The sequence below is a fragment of the Coregonus clupeaformis genome, unplaced genomic scaffold, assembly GCF_020615455.1.
Source record: "Coregonus clupeaformis isolate EN_2021a unplaced genomic scaffold, ASM2061545v1 scaf0273, whole genome shotgun sequence".
NCBI classification, from domain to species: domain Eukaryota; kingdom Metazoa; phylum Chordata; class Actinopteri; order Salmoniformes; family Salmonidae; genus Coregonus; species Coregonus clupeaformis.
The window spans coordinates 325,001-350,724 of NW_025533728.1; the positions used below are offsets into that span (position 1 = coordinate 325,001).

At 44.8% G+C, this 25,724-nt stretch overlaps 2 protein-coding genes across 2 annotated transcripts in view; both read left to right on the forward strand.

Annotated features, from left to right (window-relative positions):
• Positions 1 to 6,819, forward strand: part of LOC121556782 — a 17,839-nt gene extending 11,020 nt beyond the window's left edge. The window contains exon 8 of the mRNA XM_041870692.2: positions 4,208 to 6,819. Coding sequence (XP_041726626.1) covers positions 4,208 to 6,320 — 2,113 coding nt within the window. The 3' untranslated portion in view covers positions 6,321 to 6,819. The remainder of the gene's footprint in view (positions 1 to 4,207) is intronic.
• A 965-nt stretch (positions 6,820 to 7,784) lies between these two features.
• On the forward strand, positions 7,785 to 25,488 carry LOC121556784 (growth hormone-regulated TBC protein 1-A). Its single transcript, XM_041870695.2, has 8 exons — positions 7,785 to 8,404; positions 12,911 to 13,062; positions 14,231 to 14,398; positions 16,387 to 16,511; positions 21,617 to 21,713; positions 22,039 to 22,211; positions 23,940 to 24,125; positions 24,228 to 25,488. Exons 1-8 carry the CDS (start codon positions 8,292 to 8,294, stop codon positions 24,318 to 24,320), a joined length of 1,107 nt encoding a protein of 368 aa, XP_041726629.1. The 5' UTR covers positions 7,785 to 8,291; the 3' UTR covers positions 24,321 to 25,488.
• Positions 25,489 to 25,724: the final 236 nt, after the last annotated feature.

The following is a 25,724-nucleotide window of genomic DNA, read 5'->3' on the forward strand; positions in this document are numbered from 1 at the left end:
CCTTCTTGAGTCTAGTTGAGTATCTGGAGCATCAGCAATTGTGGGTTCGATTACAGGATCAAAATGGCCAGAAACAAATAACTTTCTTCTGAAACTCGTCAGTCTATTCTTGTTCTGAGAAATGAAGGCTATTCCATGCGAGAAATTGGCAAGAAACTGAAGATCTCGTACAACGCTGTGTACTACTCCCTTCACAGAACAGCGCAAACTGGCTCTAACCAGAATAGAAAGAGGAGTGGGAGGCCCCGGTGCACAACTGAACAAGAGGACAAATACATTAGTGTCTAGTTTGAGAAACAGACGCCTCACAGGTCCTCAACTGGCAGCTTCATTAAATAGTACCCGCAAAACACCAGTCTCAATGTCAACAGTGTAGAGGTTACTCTGGGAAGCTGCCAGTTGTGCACCGGGGCCTCCCACTCCTCTTTCTATTCTGGTTAGAGCCAGTTTGCGCTGTTCTGTGAAGGGAGTAGTACACAGCGTTGTACGAGATCTTCAGTTTCTTGCCAATTTCTCGCATGGAATAGCCTTCATTTCTCAGAACAACAAGGGTTTTCTAATGATCAATTAGCCTTTTAAAATGATAAACTTGGATTAGCAAACACAACGTGCCATTGGAACACAGGACTCATGGTTGCTGATAATGGGCCTCTGTATGCCTATGTAGATATTCCATAAAAAATCTGCCGTTTCCAACTACAATAGCCATTTACAACATTTACAATGTCTACACTGTATTTCTGATCAATTTGATGTTATTTTAATGGACAAAAAAATTGCTTTTCTTTCGAAAACAAGGAAATGTCTAAGTGAACCCAAACTTTTGAACGGTAGTGTACATACACCAGTCCTGGGTTAAAACGTGATTGTGGACAAAGAAGACGGTCCTATAACATGTAAATGTGATTTAAGAACAGGCTTGTTATTAGTCTGTGTCCCCATACAGTATATGTTCCCTATATAGTGCACTACTTTTGACCCGAACCCTATGGGCCCTGGTCAAAGGTAGCACACTAGGGTGCCATTTGGGATCCACTCTTAGTCTGTTATTTGCACTCATCTCATGTTTGGGTTTATTGTCTGCTGTGGATTCACCGTGAGTGACATGGTGCCTGTCATGATAATAATCATGTTATTATCAGATTAAAGTGGATAACTACATATTACCTCTGAGGTCCGCGTCTCTCTTTGCTACTGTCTTTATAATGCTGTAGAGGTCAGAGGTCAATCCTAAACTAACACCAGGGATGTGTCCCAATAATATCTCCTTTCTGCTGAAGTGTGCACTCCACCACCATATTTTTTCCACCATATTTCTTATACCAGTCATTTCCTTTCAAATCAGTGAAGGGAAGTGAACAAGTGCACACTTTGGGAGGAAGGAGAGATAATTGGGACATAGCCACCTTACTGTACCAAGACCCTAGAAACCACCAATAGTCTGTTTCTCTCTCTTCTCTACTTGCCCCCACCTCCCTGTTATAGAGCAACTAAACAGTCCCTGTTATAGAGCAACTAAACAGTCCCTGTTATAGAGCAACTAAACAGTCCCTGTTATAGAGCAACTAAACAGTCCCTGTTATGGATCAACTAAACAGTCCCTGTTATAGATCAACTAAACAGTCCCTGTTATGGATACAGTGATTTTGTACGTTTGCCCACTGACAAAGAAATGATCAGTCTATCATTTTAATGGTAGGTTTATTTGAACAGTGAGAGACAGAATAACAACAACAAAATCCAGAAAAATGCATGTCAAAAATGTTATAAATTGATTTGCATTTTAATGAGGGAAATAAGTATTTGACCCCCTCTCAATCAGAAAGATTTCTGGCTCCCAGGTGTCTTTTATACAGGTAACGAGCTGAGATTAGGAGCACACTCTTAAAGGGAGTGCTCCTAATCTCAGCTTGTTACCTGTATAAAAGACACCTGTCCACAGAAGCAATCAATCAGATTCCAAACTCTCCACCATGGCCAAGACCAAAGAGCTCTCCAATGATGTCAGGGACAAGATTGTAGACCTACACAAGGCTGGAATGGACTACAAGACCATCGCCAAGCAGCTTGGTGAGAAGGTGACAACAGTTGGTGTGATTATTCGCAAATGGAAGAAACACAAAATAACTGTCAATCTCCCTCGGCCTGGGGCTCCATGTAAGATCTCACCTCGTGGAGTTGCAATGATCATGAAAAAGGTAAGGAATCAGCCCAGAACTACACGGGAGGATCTTGTCAATGATCTCAAGGCAGCTGGGACCATAGTCACCAAGAAAACAATTGGTAACACACTATGCCGTGAAGGACTGAAATCCTGCAGCGCCCGCAAGGATTTCCCCCTGCTCAAGAAAGCACATATACAGGCCGGTCTGAAGTTTGCCAATGAACATCTGAATGATTCAGAGGAGAACTGGGTGAAAGTGTTGTGGTCAGATGAGACCAAAATGGAGCTCTTTGGCATCAACTCAACTCACCGTGTTTGGAGGAGGAGGAATGCTGCCTATGACCCCAAGAACACCATCCCCACTGTCAAACATGGAGGTGAAAACATTATGCTTTGGGGGTGTTTTTCTGCTAAGGGGACAGGACAACTTCACCGCATCAAAGGGACGATGGACGGGGCCATGTACCGTCAAATCTTGGGTGAGAACCTCCTTCCCTCAGCCAGGGCATTGAAAATGGGTCGTGGATGGGTATTCCAGCATGACAATGACCCAAAACACAAGGCCAAGTCAACAAAGAAGTGGCTCAAGAAGAAGCACATTAAGGTCCTGGAGTGGCCTAGCCAGTCTCCAGACCTTAATCCCATAGAAAATCTGTGGTGGGAGCTGAAGGTTCGAGTTGCCAAACGTCAGCCTCGAAACATTAATGACTTGGAGAAGATCTGCAAAGAGGAGTGGGACAAAATCCCTCCTGAAATGTGTGCAAACCTGGTGGCCAACTACAAGAAACGTCTGATCTCTGTGATTGCCAAAAAGGGTTTTGCCACCAAGTACTAAGTCATGTTTTGCAAAGGGGTCAAATACTTATTTCCCTCATTAAAATGCAAATCAATTTATAACATTTTTGAAATGCGTTTTTCTGGATTTTTTTGTTGTTATTCTGTCTCTCACTGTTCAAATAAACCTACAATTAAAATTATAGACTGATCATGTCTTTGTCAGTGGGCAAACATACAAAATCAGCAGGGGATCAAATACTTTTTTCCCTCACTGTAACCTAAACAGTCCCTGTTATAGATCAACTAAACAGTCCCTGTTATAGCTGTACACTGCTAGAACACTCACTGGAAATCTAAATCATCTCTAAATCTGCTGCTGTAGCTAATGTACTGAACAAGGAATTAATCTTCTGTCATGTATAAAAAATGCATTGTCCATGATAGAGGTTATAGTACAGAGATGGTAGAGGTTATAGTACAGAGATGGTAGAGGTTATAGTACAGAGATGGTAGAGGTTATAGTACAGAGATGGTAGAGGTTATAGTACAGAGATGGTAGAGGTTATAGTACAGAGATGGTAGAGGTTATAGTAGTACAGAGATGGTAGAGGTTATAGTAGTACAGAGATGGTAGAGGTTATAGTACAGAGATGGTAGAGGTTATAGTACAGAGATGGTAGAGGTTATAGTACAGATATGGTAGAGGTTATAGTAGTACAGAGATGGTAGAGGTTATAGTACAGAGATGGTAGAGGTTATAGTACAGATATGGTAGAGGTTATAGTAGTACAGATATGGTAGAGGTTATAGTAGTACAGAGATGGTAGAGGTTATAGTAGTACAGAGATGGTAGAGGTTATAGTAGTACGGAGAATCCGGAGATGGTAGAGGATATAGTAGTACAGAGATGGTAGAGGTTATAGTAGTACAGAGATGTGGTCCTCTGTAGCTCAGCTGGTAGAGCACGGCGCTTGTAACGCCAAGGTAGTGGGTTCGATCCCCGGGACCACCCATACACAAAAAAAAATTATGCACGCATGACTGTAAGTCGCTTTGGATAAAAGCGTCTGCTAAATGGCATATTATATTATATTATTTATTATATGGTAGAGGTTATAGTACAGAGATGGTAGAGGTTATAGTACAGAGATGGTAGAGGTTATAGTACAGTGTCTGCTAGTCAGCCCTATCACAGGATGTTTCCGTCATCCCTATGGTCCCTGTTCTGTCCTGAGAACAAAGCTAGGTCCTTCTGTTTCCCTACAGAGCAGAGAGAGCAGCGAATGCAGGGCCATCAGGCCTCACTGTGGACACCAGCGCCCTGAGGAGGCTGGTTTGGGACCGGACGACCCGCCCGGAGCTCAGAGGGGTTCTGGAGAGCCTGCTCCACTACCTTACCCAGGACCTGCCCAGCCGGAGTCCCACCGCGAGGCCTCCTGAGAGGTTAGGGCTGGAGGTCCGAGTGGGGGTGGAGGTGCCCCAGTTCAGCAGGTATGGAGGTCGACCAGCAGGGGGCGAAGTCTCAAGGCGCCTCACCTCCTTCCAGCTCCTCCAGGCCAAGTTCCTGAGGAACACCCCCAAACCTCCGCTCACTCACCGCCGGGAGGTGGGGGCCCTGGCACTGTCCTCCAGAGGGGGAGGCTGTGGGAGCCACAGCCAGGGCAGAGAGCCCCCTAGTGGACAGGTTGAGGGCTGCATTCCCAAAACAGGATGTGGAGTGGGAAAGGGGAACACTGTTAAGGATGTGCTGGCCAGGTTTGCCGTGGCAGCGCAGAAGGAGAGGGGAGGGGCCACACAGGGGGGAGGAGTGTTGAAAAGGCCCCGACTGATCGGCAAGGGGCAGCTGCTGTCTGCCATAATGGACAAGTTTGAAACCATGGCGACGGTGCAACGGGGAAGTGACGTGAGTTGCCTGAAGAAAAGCTCACCTGGTAAAGTCAAAGTGACCGGTGGTCATGTGAAAGAATTAGTGAGTCGTCAGGAAGAAGGGGGACAACAGTGCTTAGCTCAACCAGGTCAACCCGTCAAAGGTCAGAGTTCAATGAAGCAGCAGGTTAAGAGTAAAGGCTGGGGGCAGCAGAGGAAAGAGAACCCCTCTGGAGTGCAGGGAGGAGATAGAGGATCAGAGAAGACAGTAGCTGGTCTGAAGGATTCACCTCAACACAGAAAAGAGTGGAACGGGAATCAGAAGGTGAAAGCTCAGTCTATAGTCAATAAGCAGGCAAGGGGTCCGGGTTCAGATCAAGAAGCTGAAGGTCAGATTCAAGATTCAATTAAGGAGGTAGAAGTTTGGGGCGCTGATCAACAGGTAAAGACTCTGGGTATGAAACAACAGGTAGAGATTCAGGGTACAAACCAAGAACAGATTGTTAGCTCAGGTCAAACACTAGAAGGCCATGGTTCAGAGCTGGACAAGGAGCTAACGGTTCAGCATCAATACATTGAAGTTAAGGCTTCAGTGGGTCAGGAAGTAGTGGTACAAGCTTCACATCAGGATCCTGATCAAGACAGTGAAGTTGAAGTTTCAGATCAGGAGGTCAACGTACAGGTTTCAGGTCAGGAGGTCAAGGCACAGGCTTCAGATCAGGAATTAAAGTTACAGGTCTTAGGTCAGGAGCTCAGCTATGGGCAGGTAGAGCTGCTCTGCTCTGCTGCGGTGGTCCAGTGGTCTCCCCCAGCGCTCCAGGTAGGGATACCTGAGGTAGAGGCCTTGCTGTCTGGGTACCTGGCAACCCTGCTCCCCTGCCCTCCTGTGTGGGCCCTAGCTTCCTCTGTGGATCCACCAGCACAGAAATACTCAGGGTCAGGGTCCAAAACCAGGACCCTGGAAGGCCCACTTCTCTCCTACCCCTGGAGAAAACAGTTCCTGGATCCACCCCAACCCCGGTCCACCCAGAGAGGCCAGCCCAGATACCCCATCCCTAGGAGGGCCCACGGCTCAGAGTCAGAATCATCGGAAATGGGCCAGGCCCATAACACCAGCCTCTCACCCCCACCTTCTGAATCTACGACCCCTGATGTTATGACCTCTGTCCCCACAACCCCTGATCTTGACCTTTGCTTCCTGCCATCAGCGTCCACAACGTCCAACCAGGAGCCCCGCCCACATGGAGCCAAACAGGAAGTAAATGTCCCAATGGCACTGCAAAGTGGGGAAAGGGAGGTGACATGTCAGGAGGGGGAGGGGCAGGGTAGCACTGTGATGTCACACAAAGATGACATCATCACTATACACGGTTCAAGGGTTGCAGACCCAGAAAGACTACAGACAGAAAAGCAGGAGAGACCAAAGTACAGGACGTTAAACTATGGCGACCCTTCTGCGAAACTGACCTATAAACCCAAAGTCATCCGATTCACAGATACCTTCAATTTCTAAGTCACTCATTCACTCACTCAGACTTCAGTGATGTGTCATCTGTGAAAGATAAAAGCCTTCTGAACTTTCTCTCATCACAGTGAAACACAATACATCTTCAAGGTCATGCTAGCTATCCCATGTCTTGCTGTCTTCTGAAAGCTGTGGCGTTGCAGGAGTAGCATACGCTCTGCTTCAGGGTGTAGTGATGCAGATACAGCAGTCCTGGCATGGTGTTATTCAGCAGCTGTGTAATGCTTTAAGTAGGGTTGTGTGTGTGTGTGTGTGTGTGTGTGTGTGTGTGTGTGTGTGCGCGTGCACGTGCGTGTGTCGTCCGTACTGTAACAGTGGAAAGACAAACAGAACAGGGGTGTGTAACTGTGACTAAGCTAGGCCTAAGCTTTAAAATGGCATTTTCATGGAAAACATTGTGAAGCAATAATATCAGGATTTAAACTGTAACTATGACAACCAAGTCAAACAAACCTCTGCTCTTTATCAGATTAAAGAAACTCAATCACTTCTCTTGTAGTTCTTGTATTGTTGACGTTGTGATCAACATGAAACACCTGTGCTCTTCTAATCTACCTTTCATTCATTGGTCTGTTTGTGTTAGCTCTACTGACCTTGGCTTATCTATACGCTCCATAAGGCTCGTGACTTTTGTCTTTATCAAACAGCAAACAAGTAAAGGGGAACAAAGGCACCATACATTTAATGTCATTAGAATAATCTCTGTGATTAGGGACATATTTGTCCGCTTCTTGTATCATTGAAGTTTACAATGCAGAGAATGTTTCTATCTTCAAATGTTCACGCCACAAGGTTAATTTTTTCTGGAATGTTCCAAGGCCCCAGGTACACCCACACACGTACACGCGCACACACACACGGGTTGTTTGTGTGCCAGCTAGATGTTCTACTACCACCGTACCTTAAATGTGCCCTCACCGCGAGTGTTTTGGCTACAGACAGGGACCATAACCTTGGGAAATAACCAAAATATCTCATACTGTTCACACCACAGTCACATTTCACTGATGCTAGGAAAAACAGCCCTAAACACACTATTTTTGTGCTAAGAAAAGATGGACGTGCACTTTTATTGATGGGTTACGCTCAAACACACACGCATACACACACAAACACAGTTTGTCATGGCATGTGTGGTGCATGACGTCATCTACTGTAAAATCACCTGTCAGGGGGAGTGGCTAAAGGTAAGCATCAGAAGGGTTTCCCCATTCAGTTATCATGACGTGGCATTGTGGACATTTTGTAAACCTAGTATATTATGAAGATTAATTTAAGAAAATTATATGTGGTTATACATGATTGAATAGGTTAATTATTTCATCGCTGATAGTTTTGGAGTTACGTGCGTAGAATATTTAGAGTGGGCGGTTCTATTTCCCGCTCATGCTTGATTGACATGTGCCCCGAGGCTTAACGGAGCTCATGCGCGGTCAGGTGTTCTACCATGGAATACGTGGAAAGAACCCACCCCGCGGATTCATAGACATTTCAAGATATTTGTTAATGATGGACCATGTTTCGAGACGCTGTGGATTCAGCCGATCGCGTTTAACATTGTTGTTGCCAGATTGCGGTTGTTCTTCAGTTTCAGCCACCAAAGTAACGATCCAGGTGCATAAACGGGGTTCTCTCTTCCAGATAGGATGAAAGCTCGAGACACTTTACCCTCCTCTTCCAGCTGAACTTGCTAGTGCCTAGGGTGGGACAATACACCTCCCCGTTGTTTGACTGTCAGGGACATCGAGTGACGCTTTCCGACTGTCCCCTGATCGGAATTTTAGTCCACGCCTGGGATTTGCTGTTGTGGGACTCGCTTCATGGAGAGAGAGAAGCGATATCGTTTCAACTTGTGCCAACACAGCTTTCAAATTTAGGACTACATGATAGCCTGCTGCAATTAACCAAACTCTTAGGCCATATTTCCAAGACATCTCTGGAATATATTTGGGTTCACACATGGAAAAGAAAAAGAACAAAGCGAACTGGGTTCGCTCGCCGCAACTTCGAAGCCTGAACTCAACTATCAACTCTCCTCCCAGTGGCAGCAGCGCCAAAGAGAGAGTGCACAGGTAGCCACACTTTATAGCTAGCAAAAGTTACATGCCAACTAAACAAACTAGCTGGCTACGAATATTCGCATATTTCCGCCCGTCCCTACCATCATATACCTGAGAACTGAATGTTCTTAGCGTTACACAAAAGTTATACTATTTTAGGCAGAGTTATGTAAAAATAAACAAAATTGGCCAACGCTAACTAGTTAAACTGGCTAACGACAAAGCATGGCAGGTGGTGGTTGTACTTGTGTTTTGCAAAGCTACCTCATACAGTAGTTAGCTAGCTAAATTGATGTGTTGAGAATGCGAGGAGTGTTGGTCCTTCGTAATGGCATGTGCACTATTCCAGGCTGCCTCACAACCTCCACCCGACACCCCGTCCCCCACCATCGAGATTACACGCGTTTTAATAGCTAGTCACACGTGTTGTGCTATGGCCAGGGTTCCTCCACTGTTGTGCACACTGAAACATAGTGATCTTATATCTGGTGACTCGAAACTGTGCAGGCGTTTGTTCCAGCCCAGTATTTTTCTAACACACCCGATTCAACGTGCTTAATGGTTTGATTAGTTGAATCCGGTTTGTTAGTACTGGGCTGGAACAAACGCTTGCACACAGTGGCGGCTCCTGAAAAAATTCTCAGGAGGGGCAATTTTTCTGATGATTTAGGTGACCTACACACATTTAAAAAAAGATATGTCCAGCAACAACATGAAGACAGGGGCAGCATATAAGTCAATACCAGAAGCATTTATTGACTGATCTCAAAAGTGTTGGCTTACCAGGGTTGGTGGAGCCCTCAGTTTCATCTTTGCCTCGCAAAGCTAACTCAAACACTCCGCAAAACTTCACACACTGGATTAGCCGGCTGAGGATGTGGCGGTTCTTGCTAATGTCGTAGTAAATATATTTGTTATAGTGAATATGGAATATGATATGTTGAGTAAAATGTTGTGCTAAGATCTATTTAGGTCAGGAGCTGGTTATAAGTTATGTTCCTATCCAATAACAATGGACAAAAGGGTCCTATCTTGTCAGCCTTGTCAGCAGGTGGCCAAGGACAACACCCACGCCATAGGCCTCTCAGTTCTTCCAACTCACGAGTTCTTGCTCTGAGGACACACACACACACAAAACACACACACACACACATCATCACTGTTAAACACACACACACACACACATCATCACTGTTAAACACACACACACACACACACACACAAAAATCCCTCTCTTAGGCTGAACATTTGAAGACAGAGAACCCGACTCAGAGCCAATGCAACAGTGACAGTAGCCTGGAGGGGACCTCGCCCAACTCATCAGGACCAATCAGAAGATCAGAACTACTAGATTGAACCTACTTCATTTATTGCATAAAATGTCTGCACACAATGTTTCGGGGCTCTCTTCAGATAATAATAATAATAATAATAATAATATGCCATTTAGCAGACGCTTTTATCCAAAGCGACTTACAGTCATGCGTGCATACATTTTTGTGTATGGGTGGTCCCGGGGATCGAACCCACTACCTTGGCGTTACAAGCACCATGCTCTACCAGCTGAGCTACAGAAAGTGGATACTCATGGATGCGCATTGCAATTGTAAAATGTCAACACAATTGGAGACACCACGTCATTTTTGGAGACATGTTATTGACAGTAAACTATTGTAGATGCGACTGCTAACTAAATAAAACATTTTAGCTGGCTAGCTAATCATCTTAGCTAAATGTGGGGCAAACAATTCAGTTATTTACCGTTAATTTGAGGGATTGGGGTGAAAGAAATCGAGTTACATAGTGATACTTTACGATATACTGTATTGACAATATCGCAATATTTTAGCGTTAGTTGGCTGTACCTGCACCAAAACACCATTATTGTTCCTTCATAGCTTGTTCTCAATCTTTTCACATTGGGAGCCAATTTGTTTTCAGCACTTTTATTTCCATGACTGATCAAAACTCGTTCTCATGGCTTTCTGATCCCTCTGCAACAGACATATGGTGCGCAATAAAATCACAGTATCGAATCGCAATAGTATAGAATCATGAGACTCGCAATGCTGATGCATATATCTTATCGTGAGGTTCCTGGCAATTCCCAGCCCAAGTTCATTTGCCACAACAAATCTCTTCGCTAGCAAACGCAATGTGTCTCCAGCAATGTTTACTTTTTTGACGTTCTATGGCATCTCCACTTTCCAAGCATATATGACCACATGTAATATTTTGGTAAGTGATGCAAATAGTGAACTATGTAGGGCCAGGATGTAAAATATATGTAGCTGCAGCAATTTCTCTTATCTGATATGGTAAGTAATGGGGCTTGATTTATAGCTCCCTAAGAGTTTGACGAACGGGTCCGTGAACGCGATTGCAGATATCTTTACCTCTGAATAAACTGCCTTATATTATACAATTATCCACCTTGTCCAAAAGTCTCTACTTTTTCTCCGTTCTCCAGTAAACTTGTTTTATCAACAATAGTAAGGTTCAATGACACAGAAAGCAGTTCAATGTCGGGGTACAGTCGCTCTCTTACCAGGATCGCGGTCCGCTCTGACCAGGGTGAAGGTGGCCGGCTCCACCTCTCTGCCAGCAGCGTTTTCATTATTTAGTCCGTTCGTAGCGGGTATGTACACGATCAACAAGATCAGTCCAAAACCGAAGATCAGTCCAAAGCAGAATGTTTGCAGAATGTTTGTAAACTAAGTCTACAAATTAAAAACATAAAATAACGCCACACTGCAGGTCGCAACATAGACGCTGATAGCCGCCATTGTCTTAGTTACGTTCAACGTTACGTCACGTATGACGAAAGCGCGTAAGTGCATGCACACAGACACCCATAGAGAATGTATTGAAAGCTTTGAAATGTGAAAAAAATAGATTTTACATGACAGGCTATGAGAGACTTCTGGGCGATTTTCAACCTGACTGAAATCGCCCAAAAAACGGGCGGGGCCATTTGAAGCACGACTTTAGCCTGATTTGACATTTAGTGGCTGGCAGATCAGACGTGAACACTGATAACTGCTGTTGCCGTGATATAATTTTTTATAAATTTATTTAAAAAAAATTTTTTTTATTTTTTTATTTTTTATTTTTATAATTGATTAGAAAAAAAATCCCTTCCTTTTCCCGTTTGGCAGTGCGTCGCCCATATCGCCCTATTGAACAAGCCGTCCCTGCTTGCACAGTTTTGAGTCACCAGATTGAAGATCACTAAGGACTAGGATGAACATTGCTGGCTCGGAAAGTTCTCAACCAAAACATTAGGCCCTAGGCTACTTACCTTTCAGTGCAAAGCTTTGTTGAAGTTCACTGATGTTTGTTTTTTTAGGTTGTAACTTGTCCTAAATGATAGGTTACACATTGTGGCCCCCCAGGGTTATTATAGTTGAGTGTTTTATTTATATTAGTTAAAACATAATTGATGATTGTTTTATTTTATATTAGTTTGTTTTGGAGTAAAAGCTAATAGTTTTAGTTTTTCAAACGGGTTTGTTAATTTTATTTCAGTTTACTAAATCGTTTTTTCATGATTAGTTTTAGTTTACTATAATATCCTTGGTGGCCTCTCATTCTATAATAATAATACATAATAATATCCCCTCTTCCTTTCCATAGTGTCTTACTCCACCACCGTTCAGTAATCACCCAGCAACTAGTGGGAACATCCCATTAGGTCACTCATCCACACAATATCATTACTCTAAGATCTTATTAAGTCTACTCCTGGAACTCATGCTGACTGGAGAATGTGTCTGGTCTTTATAAAGGGCCATTCTATGGCCAGATTCCATACCAAACAACAGATTGCCACACATCCTACTACTACTCACCAGTCTGGTCTTTATAAAGGGCCATTCTATGGCCAGATTCCATACCAAACAACAGATTGCCACACATCCTACTACTACTCACCAGTCTGGTCTTTATAAAGGGCCATTCTATGCCCAGATTCCATACCAAACAACAGATTGCCACACATACTACTACTACTCACCAGTCTGGTCTTTATAAAGGGCCATTCTATGCCCAGATTCCATACCAAACAACAGATTGCCACACACTACTACTACTCACCAGTCTGGTCTTTATAAAGGGCCATTCTATGGCCAGATTCCATACCAAACAACAGATTGCCACACATCCTACTACTACTCACCAGTCTGGTCTTTATAAAGGGCCATTCTATGGCCAGATTCCATACCAAACAACAGATTGCCACACATCCTACTACTACTCACCAGTCTGGTCTTTATAAAGGGCCATTCTATGGCCAGATTCCATACCAAACAACAGATTGCCACACATCCTACTACTACTCACCAGTCTCACTACGCTCGTCGCTCAATATCCCCTTTAGATTGACTTAGTTTCTGACTCCTGCTAGCTAGACTCTGATTGGAACTGAAACATTGCTGTGGACCCGCTTGGCTTTGACTCTATTGTAAACCCTGTGTGGTGTCTTCAGTGTGGACCCGAATGGCTGTGACTCTGTTTCAGTGTGGACCCGTATGGCTTTGAGCGGTCAAAGGACTTTGACTATGAGTCGTATGAGGAGCTGATGTCAGAGTACCTGGCCGTGCTCACCAGAAGGTCCATCAGGTGGTCCAAGCTGCTGCAGGGCCGGGGACGGCTGGAGAAGAGTATCAAGGGTGAGTGGGACTTAATCGGAGCCAGAGCATAACATTTACTTTTTGGTCCACCAGCCACTGTGACGGGTAGATTTTTTTACCAGCCAAAATATTTTTTTCTGCTAAAATGACACCAACAAACCACAAAAAAACAGATGAGCATGCGTTGTAGTGTTTCTAAAACAATAAATGTATTACTCGTAAGAAGTAATGTGGTATATTGTTTAATTTCATTTTTTGTGTCCCGAGTCTTTTAACCAAAATATCACAGATGAGACAAACATTTTCACCTGCCCCTTTAAGGGCGGTAGGTTACCGTGGTAGCGCAACTCAGAGTCATGTTTGTGCCTGTGAGATTGAGTCTGACTAGGAGAAGCGTTGTCTTCTCTTCCCTAGCAGTTGAAACTCAAACCTAGTTTGTGAACAAAGAAACACAAGGACAAAGACTCACTTCAGTAGACTTTCGTTTCAAGTCAATTAGACCAACTTTGATGACTGTTTCTAAAAATTCAGGTGGAATAGGCTGTATAGGATTCTTAGTTCTTTGACTTTGTGTGATTTAATTTACCAGCTGTGAAACAAAACGGCAGAAATACTTTGAAAACAGCTATGGCAGCATTTATTTTACTATAAATATGATCATACTTGATAGATGTCTTAACCGCCAATGCCAAAATCTACCCGCATTTGGCAGGTGTTTTTTGTTGTTGGTTATTTTTGTTTTTTTATTCTTATTAGTATTATCAGCTTTAATATTACAGATTGAGGCTTCTATCAATGTAATTGTCTGCATCATTTCCAATCCCCTATATATATATATATATATATATATATATATATATATATATATATATATATATATGTGTGTGTGTGTGTATGTATATGTGTTTTTGTTGTTGTAAATATATATGTAATTTTAAATATGTATATATTTTCCTTCTTTATTATTTTCCCCTAACCCTACCACCCTCCCCCTAATTGGAGTAAAGTAATGGACAACAATACTTAGGCTTCCACTTCCAGTTTATACATTTGGCAGGTGTTCATGTTAGGCCCTGATCGGAGCACACTGACTGTACAGCACACGTCAAATCAGTGTTTTTGTTCATGCTGCTTCTAGGATGTGTGAAAGTGTGTGTGTGTGTGTGTGTGAGAGAGAGACTCACTGACTCATGAAGCACTCCCACAGTGAAACGGTATGTGCGTAAGGGCGTGCCCAACGAGCACCGAGGGTTGACCTGGATGGCAGCCAGCGGGGCCCAGGAGCACCTGGAGAAGAACCCAGGCTACTATCACTCTCTACTGGACACTACGAAGCAACAGCACGACCCCAAGCTGGTGGACTCCATACGCACAGGTGAGCTAATGGACATCATCATAGGTTAGCTAATGGACATCATCATAGGTTAGCTAATGGACATCATCATAGGTTAGCTAATGGACATCATCATAGGTTAGCTAATGGACATCATCATAGGTTAGCTAATGGACATCATCATAGGTTAGCTAATGGACATCATCATAGGTTAGCTAATGGACATCATCATGGGTTAGCTAATGGACATCATCATGGGTTAGCTAATGTACATCATCATGGGTTAGCTAATATACAGTGCATTTGGAAAGTGTTCAGACCCCTTGACTTTTTCCACATTTTGTTACGTTACAGCCTTATTCTAAAATTGATTAAATTGTTTGTTTTTCTTCATCAATACCCCATAATGACAAAGCAAAAACCGTTAAAAAAAAAAAAAATGTTTGCAAATTTATAAAATTAAAGAACCCCAGGAAATATCACATTTACATAAGTATTCAGACCCTTTCCCAGTACTTTGTTGAAGCACCTTTGGCAGTGATTATAGCCGCGAGTCTTCTTGTGTATGACGCTACAAGCTTGGCACACCTGTATTTGGGGAGTTTCTCCCATTCTTGTCTGCAGATCCTCTCAAGCTCTGTCAGGTTGGATGGGGAGCATTGCTGCACATCTATTTTCAGGTCTCTCCAGAGATGTTTGATCAGGTTCAAGTCTGTGCTCTGGCTGGGCCACTCAAGGACATTCAGAGACTTGTCCTGAAGCCCCTCCTGCGTTGTCTTGGTTGTGTGCTTAGGGTCATTGTCCTGTTGGAAGGTGAACCTTCGCCCCAGTCTGATGTCCTGAGCTCTCTGGAGCAGGTTTTCATCAAGGATCTCTCTGTACTTTGCTCTGTTCATCTTTGCCACAGCATGATGCTGCCAGCACCATGCTTCACCGTAGGGATGGTGCCAGGTTTCCTCCAGACGTGACGCTTGGCATTCAGGCCAAAGAGTTCAATCTTGGTTTCATCAGACCAGAGACTCTTGTTTCTCATGGTCTGAGAGTCCTTTAGGTGCCTTTTGGCAAACTCCAAGCGGGCTGTCATGTGCCTTTTACTGAGGAGTGGCTTCCATCTGGCCACTCTACCATAAAGGCCTGATTGGTGGAGTGCTGCAGAGATGGTTGTCCTTCTGGAAGGATCTCCCATCTCCACAGGGGAACTCTGGAGCTTTTTCAGCGTGACCATCGGGTTCTTGGTCACCTCCCTGACCAAGGCCCTTTTCCCCCCGATTGCTCAGCTCTAGGAAGAGTCTTGGAGGTTCCAAACTTCTTCCATTTAAGAATGATGGAGACCACTGTGTTCTTGGGGACCTTCAATGCTGCAGAAATGTTTTGGTACCCTTCCCCAGATCTGTGCCCCGACACAATCCTGTCTCGGAGCTCTACTGACAATTCCTTCGACCTCATGGCTTGGTTTTTGCTCTGACATGCACTGCCAACTGTGGGACCTTTTTATATAAACTGATGTGTGCCTTTACAAATCATGTCCAGTCAATTGAATTTACCACAGGTGGACTCCAATCAAGTTGTAGAAACATCTCAAGGATGATCAATGGAAACAGGATGCACCTGAGCTCAATTTCGAGTCTCATAGCAAAGGGTCTGAACACTTATGTAAATAAGGTATTTCTGTTTTAGTTTTTATAAATGTGCAAAAAAAAATGAAGAAAAACATTTATTTAATCCATTTTAGAATTAGGCTGTAACGTAACAATGTGGAAAAACTCAAGGGGTCTGAATACTTTCCGAATACACTGTACATGATCATAAGTTAGATAATATACATCATTATAGGTTAGCTAATATACGTCATCATAGGTTAGCTGATATACACCTGAACAGGTGAGCTTCATCTCTGAGATATTTCTCTCTGTATGTACTCCGCTTTGAGAAATAGCTGAAAGGGTTAGAGATGTTTGGAGTAGGCAGCAGGTTGTTTTTGGTGGTGATTATAACCACAGCACCTCCTTCTTTCCTTTTCTCCCTGGCAGACTTGAACAGGACCTTTCCTGACAACGTCCAGTTCCGCAAGACGTCGAACCCGTGTCTCCAGAAAACCCTGTACAACGTGCTGCTAGCGTACGGACACCACAACCCGGCTGTGGGCTACTGTCAGGTACGTTTACCCTGTTACACCTGGCCGTTATCTGGGCTGCGGCCCAAATGGCACCCTATTCCCTATATAGTGTACTACTTTTGACCAGGGCCCACAGGCAGCCTCATATTCCACTTTACAGGCTCAATCACGGCAAAGACTAAAATCAATCAATCAAATGTATTTATAAAGCCCTTTTTACATCAGCAGATGTCACAAAGTGCTATACCGAAACCCAGCCTAAAACCCCAAACAGCAAGCAATGCAGATGTAGAAGCACAGTGGCTAGGAAAAACTCCCTAGAAAGGCAGAAACCTAGAAATAAACCTGGAGAGAAACCAGGCTCTGAGGGGTGGCCAGTCCCCTTCTGGCTGTGCCGTGTGGAGATTATAACAGTACATGGCCATTAAGGCCAGATTTTTCTCCCCAAGATGTTCAACCATTCATAGATGACCAGCAGGGTCAAATAATAATCACAATGGTTATAGAGGGTGCAACAGGTCAGTACATCAGGAGTAAATGTCACTTGGCTTTTCATAGCCGGGCATTTAGAGGTTGAAATAGCAGGTGCGGTAGAGAGAGAGAGTTGAAAACAGCAGGTCCGGGACAAGGTAGCACATCCGGTGAACAGGTCAGGGTTCCATAGCCGCAGGGAGAAGAGTTGAAACTGGAGCAGTAGCACGACCAGGTGGACTGGGGAAAGCCAGGAGTCATCAGGCCAGGTAGCCCTGAGGCATGGTCCTAGGGCTCAGGTCCTCCGGGAGGGGAGGGAGAGAGAGAGAATTAGAGGGAGCATACTTAAATTCACACAGGACACCGGATAAGACAGGAGAATAACACCAGATATAACAGACTGACCCTAGCCCCCCGGCACATAGACTATTGCAGCATAGATACTGGAGGCTAAGACGGGTGGGGGGGTCTGGAGACACTGTGGCCCCGTCCGATGATACCCCCGGACAGGGCCAACCAGGCAGGATATAACCCCACCCACTTTGCCAAAGCACAGCCCCCACACCACCAGAGGGATATCAATAGACCACCAACCTACTACCCTGAGACAAGGCTGAGTATAGCCCACGAAGATCTCCTCCACAGCCCGAGGGGGCGACAAACCGGACAGGAAGATCACGTCAGGGACTCAACCCACTCAAGTGACGCACCCCTCCTAGGGACAGCATGGAAAGCACCAGTAAGCCAGTGACTCAGCCCCCGTAATAGGGTCAGAGGCAGAGAATCCCAATCGAGAGACGGGAACCGGCCAGGCAGAGACAGCAAGGGCGATTTGTCGCTCCAGTGCCTTGCCGTTCACCTTCGCACCCCTGGGCCAGACTACACTCAATCACAGGACCTACTGAAGAGATGAGTCAGTAAAGACTTAAAGGTCGAGACCGAGTCTGCGTCTCTCACATGGATAGGCTGACCATTCCATGTAAATGGAGCTCTATAGGAGAAAGCCCTGCCTCCAGCTGTTTGCTTAGAAACTCTAAGGACAATAAGAAGGCCTGCGTCTTGTGACTGTAGCGTACAGTGAGGGAAAAAAGTATTTGATCCCCTGCTGATTTTGTACGTTTGCCCACTGACAAAGACATGATCAGTCTATAATTTTAATGGTAGGTTTATTTGAACAGTGAGAGACAGAATAACAACAACAAAATCCAGAAAAATGCATGTCAAAAATGTTATAAATTGATTTGCATTTTAATGAGGGAAAAAAGTATTTGACCTCTCTGCAAAACATGACTTAGTACTTGGTGGCAAAACCCTTGTTGGCAATCACAGAGGTCAGACGTTTCTTGTAGTTGGCCACCAGGTTTGCACACATCTCAGGAGGGATTTTGTCCCACTCCTCTTTGCAGATCTTCTCCAAGTCATTAAGGTTTCGAGGCTGACGTTTGGCAACTCGAATCTTCAGCTCCACCCACAGATTTTCTATGGGATTAAGGTCTGGAGACTGGCTAGGCCACTCCAGGACCTTTAATGTGCTTCTTCTTGAGCCACTCCTTTGTTGCCTTGGCCGTGTGTTTTGGGTCATTGTCATACTGGAATACCCATCCACGACCGATTTACAATGCCCTGGCTGAGGGAAGTAGGTTCTCACCCAAGAGTTGACGGTACATGGCTCCGTCCATCGTCCCTTTGATGCGGTGAAGTTGTCCTGTCCACTTAGCAGAAAAACACCCCCAAAGCATAATGTTTCCACCTCCATGTTTGACGGTGGGGATGGTGTTCTTGGGGTCATAGGCAGCATTCCTCCTCCTCCAAACACGGCGAGTTGAGTTGATGCCAAAGAGCTTGATTTTGGTCTCATCTGACCACAACACTTCCACCCAGTTCTCCTCTGATTCATCAGATGTTCATTGGCAAACTTCAGACGGGCCTGTATATGTGCTTTCTTGAGCAGGGGGACCTTGCGGGCGCTGCAGGATTTCAGTCCTTCACGGCGTAGTGTGTTACCAATTGTTTTCTTGGTGACTATGGTCTCAGCTGCCTTGAGATCATTGACAAGATCCTCCCATGTAGTTCTGGGCTGATTCCTCACCGTTCTCATGATCATTGCAACTCCACGAGGTGGGATCTTGCATGGAGCCCCAGGCCGAGGGAGATTGACAGTTCTTTTGTGTTTCTTCCATTTGCGAATAATCGCACCAACTGTTGTCACCTTCTCACCAAGCTGCTTGGTGATGGTCTTGTAGCCCATTCCAGCCTTGTGTAGGTCTACAATCTTGTCCCTGACATCCTTGGAGAGCTCTTTGGTCTTGGCCATAGTGGAGAGTTTGGAATCTGATTTGATTGCTTCTGTGGACAGGTGTCTTTTATACAGGTAACAAGCTGAGATTAGGAGCACTCCCTTTAAGAGTGTGCTCCTAATCTCAGCTCGTTACCTGTATAAAAGACACCTGGGAGCCAGAAATCTTTTTGATTGAGAGGGTGTCAAATACTTATTTCCCTCATTAAAATGCAAATCAATTTAACTTTTTTGACATGTGTTTTTTTCTGGATTTTTTTGTTGTTATTCTGTCTCTCACTGTTCAAATAAACCTACCATTTAAAAGTATAGATTGATCATGTCTTTGTCAGTGGGCAAACGTACAAAATCAGCAGGGGATCAAATACTTTCTTCCCTCACTGTACGTGTAGGTATGTACGGCAGGACCAAATCGGAGAGATGGGTAGGAGCAAGCCCATGTAATGCTTTGTAGGTTAGCAGTAAAACCTTGAAATCAGCCCTAGCCTTAACAGGAAGCCACTGGAGTAATATGATCAAATTGTTTGGTTCTAGTCAAGATTCTAGTAGCCGTGTTTAGCACTAACTGAAGTTTATTTAGTGCTTTATCCGGGTAGCCGGAGAGTAGAGCATTGCAGTAGTCTAATCTAGAAGTGACAAAAGCATGGATTAGCTTTTCTGCTTAATTTCTTGACAAAATGTTTCTGATTTTTGCAATGTTACAAAGATGGAAAAAAGCTGTCCTTGAAATATTCTTGATATGTTTGTCAAAAGAGAGATCAGGGTCCAGAGTAACACCGAGGACCTTCAGTTTAATTGTCAGATCCCACAGAAGATCTCTGTTTCTTGGGACCTAGAACTAGCATCTCTGTTTTGTCCGAGTTTAAAAGTAAAAAATGTGCCGCCATCCACTTCCTTATGTCTGAAACACAGGCTTCCAGGGTAGGCAATTTTGGGACTTCACCATGTTCCATCGAAATGTACAGCTGTGTGTCGTCCGCATAGCAATGAAAGTTAACATTGTGTTTCCGAATGACATCACCAAGAGGTAAAATATATAGTGAAAACAATAGTGGTCCTAAAACGGAACCTTGAGGAACACCGGAACTTACAATTGATTTGTCAGAGGACAAACCATCCACAGAGACGAACTGATATCTTTCAGACAGATAAGATCTAAACCAAGCAAGAACTTGTCTGTGTAGACCAATTAAGGTTTCCAATCTTTCCAAAAGAATGTGGTGATCGATGGTGTCAAAAGCAGCACTAAGATCTAGGAGCACGAGGACAGATGCAGAGCCTTGGTCTGACGCCATTAAAAGGTCATTTACCACCTTCACGAGTGCAGTCTCAGTGCTATGATGGGGTCTAAAACCAGACTGAAGCGTTTTGTGTACATTATTTGCCTTCAGGAAGGAAGTGAGTTGCTGCACAACAGCTTTTTATAAAATTTAAGAGGAATGGGAGATTCGATATTGACCGATCGTTTTTTTTTAACCTTTTCTGGGTCAAGGTTTGGCTTTTTCAAGAGAGGCTTTATTACTGCCACTTTACCTGCTAGCCTTTTCAGGAATCCCAACCCTTCCTCGATCATTCAATCAGCTTTTGTTCCTAAATGGGAATTCTATAGTTGGAATGGCATGTGGAATAGACAAGGCTATGGTGTGTGTGTGGTTGTGTGTGATTTGATAGGGAGATTTTCAGCATTTTGCAATGCAAAGAAGCAGCATTATGGCTGAAGGTTTAGTGTGTGTGTACAGTCAGTCGTTCTCTGTCTCCTTCTCGTATTGTCAGTTTTTCTGTATATTAGTCTCTGTCTTTTTATTTGACAATCAAAGACACATTAAATCACATCAACTCCAATATTTACTTACTAGAGACGATGTATTGTTGCCATGGGCCCATAGGGCTCTGGTCAAAAGTAGTGCACTATATAGGGAATAGGGTGCCATTTGGGACACTTAGTGTATCTCTGTCCACCTGTTCATCTCTCTCCCTCTCTCTGAACTCATTCATCAGAATACAGACGTGTTCTCCTTCTCTGAACTCATTCACCAGAATACAGACCTGTTCTCGCTCTCTTTGAACTCATTAATCAGAATACAGACGTGTTCTCTCTCTCTCTGAACTCATTCACCAGAATACAGATGTTGTATTAGCCAGGTAAAGGGGGGGGGAGAGAGAGAGAGAGAGACAGGGCTGTTGTATTAGCCAGGGAGAGGGCTGTTGTATTAGAATGGGGTGAATGGGTTGTGTCCCTCCCTAAGCTGTCAATGAGAGGATGTCTGCAATCTACAGACAACAACACCTTGAAAACACTGTTGCATGACTTAACTATTTATTGTGGCTGAAATGTAATATTCATATGTATCCAAGTGATTTTCTGTCTTGTCTTCAGGGCATGAACTTCATCGCTGGGTACCTCATTATCATCACTAAAGATGAAGAGAAATCATTCTGGCTGATGGACGCTCTGCTGGGCAGGATACTACCAGGTGTGTGTGTGTGAGGGACAGCAGCTCTATTCCTGTCTCCTCCCCCTGCCGTGGGTCTATGTATAACCCAGCTGAGGTCACATGGTCTTGAGCCTCGTTAAGACCCATGTCCCGTCACACGGAGGGGAGGGCTAATCCTATGATGTCACACAGGAAATTACATCACGCCCCAGCCCACTACCCCCCCTTCCTGTTCTGGCATAGTCGGGCTCCACTCCGGCAAACAGGTGGATTTGATCTGAGATCACATTCGTCACTGTGTTCAGGGTTGATATCTTTGAGGTGTGTTTGTGACTGTTGATACTAAGTTATGTGTCCTGTCTAGACTACTACACCCCGGCCATGCTGGGTCTGAAGATGGACCAGGAGGTTTTAGGGGAGCTGGTGAGGACCAAAGCCCCAGTTGTGTGGCAGGCCATGGGGCAACACAACGTCATGTGGACCCTGGTGGTCTCCAGGTGGTTCATCTGCCTCTACATAGACGTCCTGCCTGTAGAGGTGAGGGGGATGGAGGGCGGGTGAACTAGGGGATTGAAAAACAAGGGGAGAACTTTGGCAAAATCTATGTGGTTGTTGGAGTTCTATTACTACGTTGATGCAACTATTGAATATGTGAACGCCCAGTCAGGTTTGGGTCTGTGATCTGTTGTAGAAGGGCTATTAAATAATGCTTTATCAGTGCTGACTAAGACACTGCGCTTTATCAGAGGCTCAGCTCCACAACAGGTCTGAGTCAGGTTTCCAGGGCAGAATGGGATCTGTGTGTCAGGAGATCAGTCTGCTGAGCTGAACTAAGTCCAGGGCTGTGTCCTGGAGCAGCAGGGAGGGGAGGCTGACGCGGTATCATGAAGTAGAATGATCATGAAGAACAATCTTTACATCTTTCATCACCGTGCCTAGTGTCACTGTCTACCGTCTCAGCTAATATGACTGTCCTGCTGCCCTTCTGTTATTAAACCTGACTGTCCTGCTGCCCTTCTGTTGTTATTAAACCTGACTGTCCTGCTGCCCTTCTGTTGTTATTAAACCTGACTGTCCCGCTGCCCTTCTGTTGTTATTAAACCTGACTGTCCTGCAGCCCTTCTGTTGCTATTAAACCTGACTGTCCTGCTGCCCTTCTGTTGTTATTAAACCTGACTGTCCTGCTGCCCTTCTGTTGTTATTAAACCTGACTGTCCCGCTGCCCTTCTGTTGTTATTAAACCTGACTGTCCCGCTGCCCTTCTGTTGTTATTAAACCTGACTGTCCCGCTGCCCTTCTGTTGTTATTAAACCTGACTGTCCCGCTGCCCTTCTGTTGTTATTAAACCTGACTGTCCTGCTGCCCTTCTGTTGTTATTAAACCTGACTGTCCTGCTGCCCTTCTGTTGTTATTAAACCTGACTGTCCTGCAGCCCTTCTGTTGCTATTAAACCTGACTGTCCTGCTGCCCTTCTGTTGTTATTAAACCTGACTGTCCTGCTGCCCTTCTGTTGTTATTAAACCTGACTGTCCCGCTGCCCTTCTGTTGTTATTAAACCTGACTGTCCCGCTGCCCTTCTGTTGTTATTAAACCTGACTGTCCCGCTGCCCTTCTGTTGTTATTAAACCTGACTGTCCCGCTGCCCTTCTGTTGTTATTAAACCTGACTGTCCCGCTGCCCTTCTGTTGTTATTAAACCTGACTGTCCTGCAGCCCTTCTGTTGCTATTAAACCTGACTGTCCTGCTGCCCTTCTGTTGTTATTAAACCTGACTGTCCCGCTGCCCTTCTGTTGTTATTAAACCTGACTGTCCCGCTGCCCTTCTGTTGTTATTAAACCTGACTGTCCCGCTGCCCTTCTGTTGTTATTAAACCTGACTGTCCTGCAGCCCTTCTGTTGCTATTAAACCTGACTGTCCTGCTGCCCTTCTGTTGTTATTAAACCTGACTGTCCCGCTGCCCTTCTGTTGTTATTAAACCTGACTGTCCCGCTGCCCTTCTGTTGTTATTAAACCTGACTGTCCCGCTGCCCTTCTGTTGTTATTAAACCTGACTGTCCCGCTGCCCTTCTGTTGTTATTAAACCTGACTGTCCCGCTGCCCTTCTGTTGTTATTAAACCTGACTGTCCCGCTGCCCTTCTGTTGTTATTAAACCTGACTGTCCCGCTGCCCTTCTGTTGTTATTAAACCTGACTGTCCTGCTGCCCTTCTGTTGTTATTAAACCTGATGCTCTCCTCTCTCCATTCTCCTTGGTTCTCCTACTCAGACGGTTCTGCGTATCTGGGACTGTCTGTTCTACGAGGGTTCTAAGATCCTGTTCCGTGTGGCTCTGACATTGATAAGGAACCAGCAGGCTGAGGTCCAGCAGGCTGGTTCCCTGCCTGACGTCTGTGACAGCTTCAAACACATGACCAGAGGCCCCTATGTAGAGGACTGCCACACCTTCATGCAGGTACACATATACACACACAAACACTGAAATGAACATTGTGTGTGTGTGTGTGTGTGTGTACCATGATGATCTCTGTAATCCTTTGTCCTGCTGCTTTCCCAGAAAATCTTCACGGAACCCGGAAGCCTCTCCATGGCAACCATCACCAAGCTCCGGGAGATGTGTCGAGCACGCATCATCGCTGAGGAGTCCTGACCCCATCCTCCTGACCTGTCAAACAAACACTACACATTCCGGGCTGGGTCCCAACACTCCTTAATGGTCTCCTCTCTTTGGCTCCTATCCCTCACTGTTGGGACAGTCCCTAGACTGTTTTGCACTGTTTAGCCTGACTACCATGTAGCTATGTAGACTACCATGTATGGAGACCACCAGAGGTGAAAGTAAGGCGGTACGTCCGGTATGGAGTACCGGCAAAATAATTAGTAGCTATCCTGTGGAGGTACACCGTACTGGTTAAACATGAGCCTATCACAATAAGGAACAACAAAGACGGAAAGGAAACTTTTGGCTATTACACTATCAATACCACATGAAAGTCGCATGAAAAAAAAACACAATTGTGAATGGACATGGAAAAACGTATGGAATACGTTCCAAAATGCGGTGTGGTTCGGCCATAAGTGACATTTTGCAAAGGCAGAGATGATTGGCCGAGACCGAGGCGGTCGGACAGCAGTGGACATAAATGCAGGTTACCAGTCTGCTGTAGCCCTGATGAATGACCATCACTGGATATCATTCATTACACCTTTTTGCTGTCTTTCCATTCATCAAATGGCAGGTGCACAGTGCGCTGTAGAGATGCAGGAATTCAAAATGGTTTTCAGTCCAGCATTGGTCATAATCTGTGTTTGGGAAACCACCCCTAGATGTATTTAGTTCATGTAGACCTGAATGTATACATGTAGCTAGATAGATGGCGTGCTTGTCTTAAATCTCACCCTGCTAACTGACGATTCCATTGTGTCCCCCAAATGGCACCCTATTCCTGACGTAGTGCAAAAGTAGTGCACTATATAGAGAATAGGGTGCCATTTGAGCCACAACTCATGTGAGATTCATGTTGCCGCCTGAAGCTAGTCTTAACTGGAGGAAGACCATTTCATTTAAGAAAAATATTTGAATTCTATGACTTTGCACTTTTCTCCTCCAAGAGTGGATGAGATCACTGATGACGTTGGGAAGTAGACTTTACGCGTATGGTACGTTGTTGAGCGTATGGTACGTTGTTGAGCGTATGGTACGTTGTTGAGCGTATGGTACGTTGTTGAGCGTATGGTACGTTGTTGAGCGTATGGTACGTTGTTGAGCGTATGGTACGTTGTTGAGCGTATGGTACGTTGTTGAGCGTATGGTACGTTGTTGGCGATGGTACGTTGTTGAGCGTATGGTACGTTGTTGAGCGTATGGTACGTTGTTGAGCGTATGGTACGTTGTTGAGCGTATGGTACGTTGTTGGCGTATGGTAGCGTTGTTGAGCGTCTGGTACGTTGTTGAGCGTCTGGTACGTTGTTGAGCGTATGGTACGTTGTTGAGCGTATGGTACGTTGTTGAGCGTATGGTACGTTGTTGAGCGTATGGTACGTTGTTGTACAT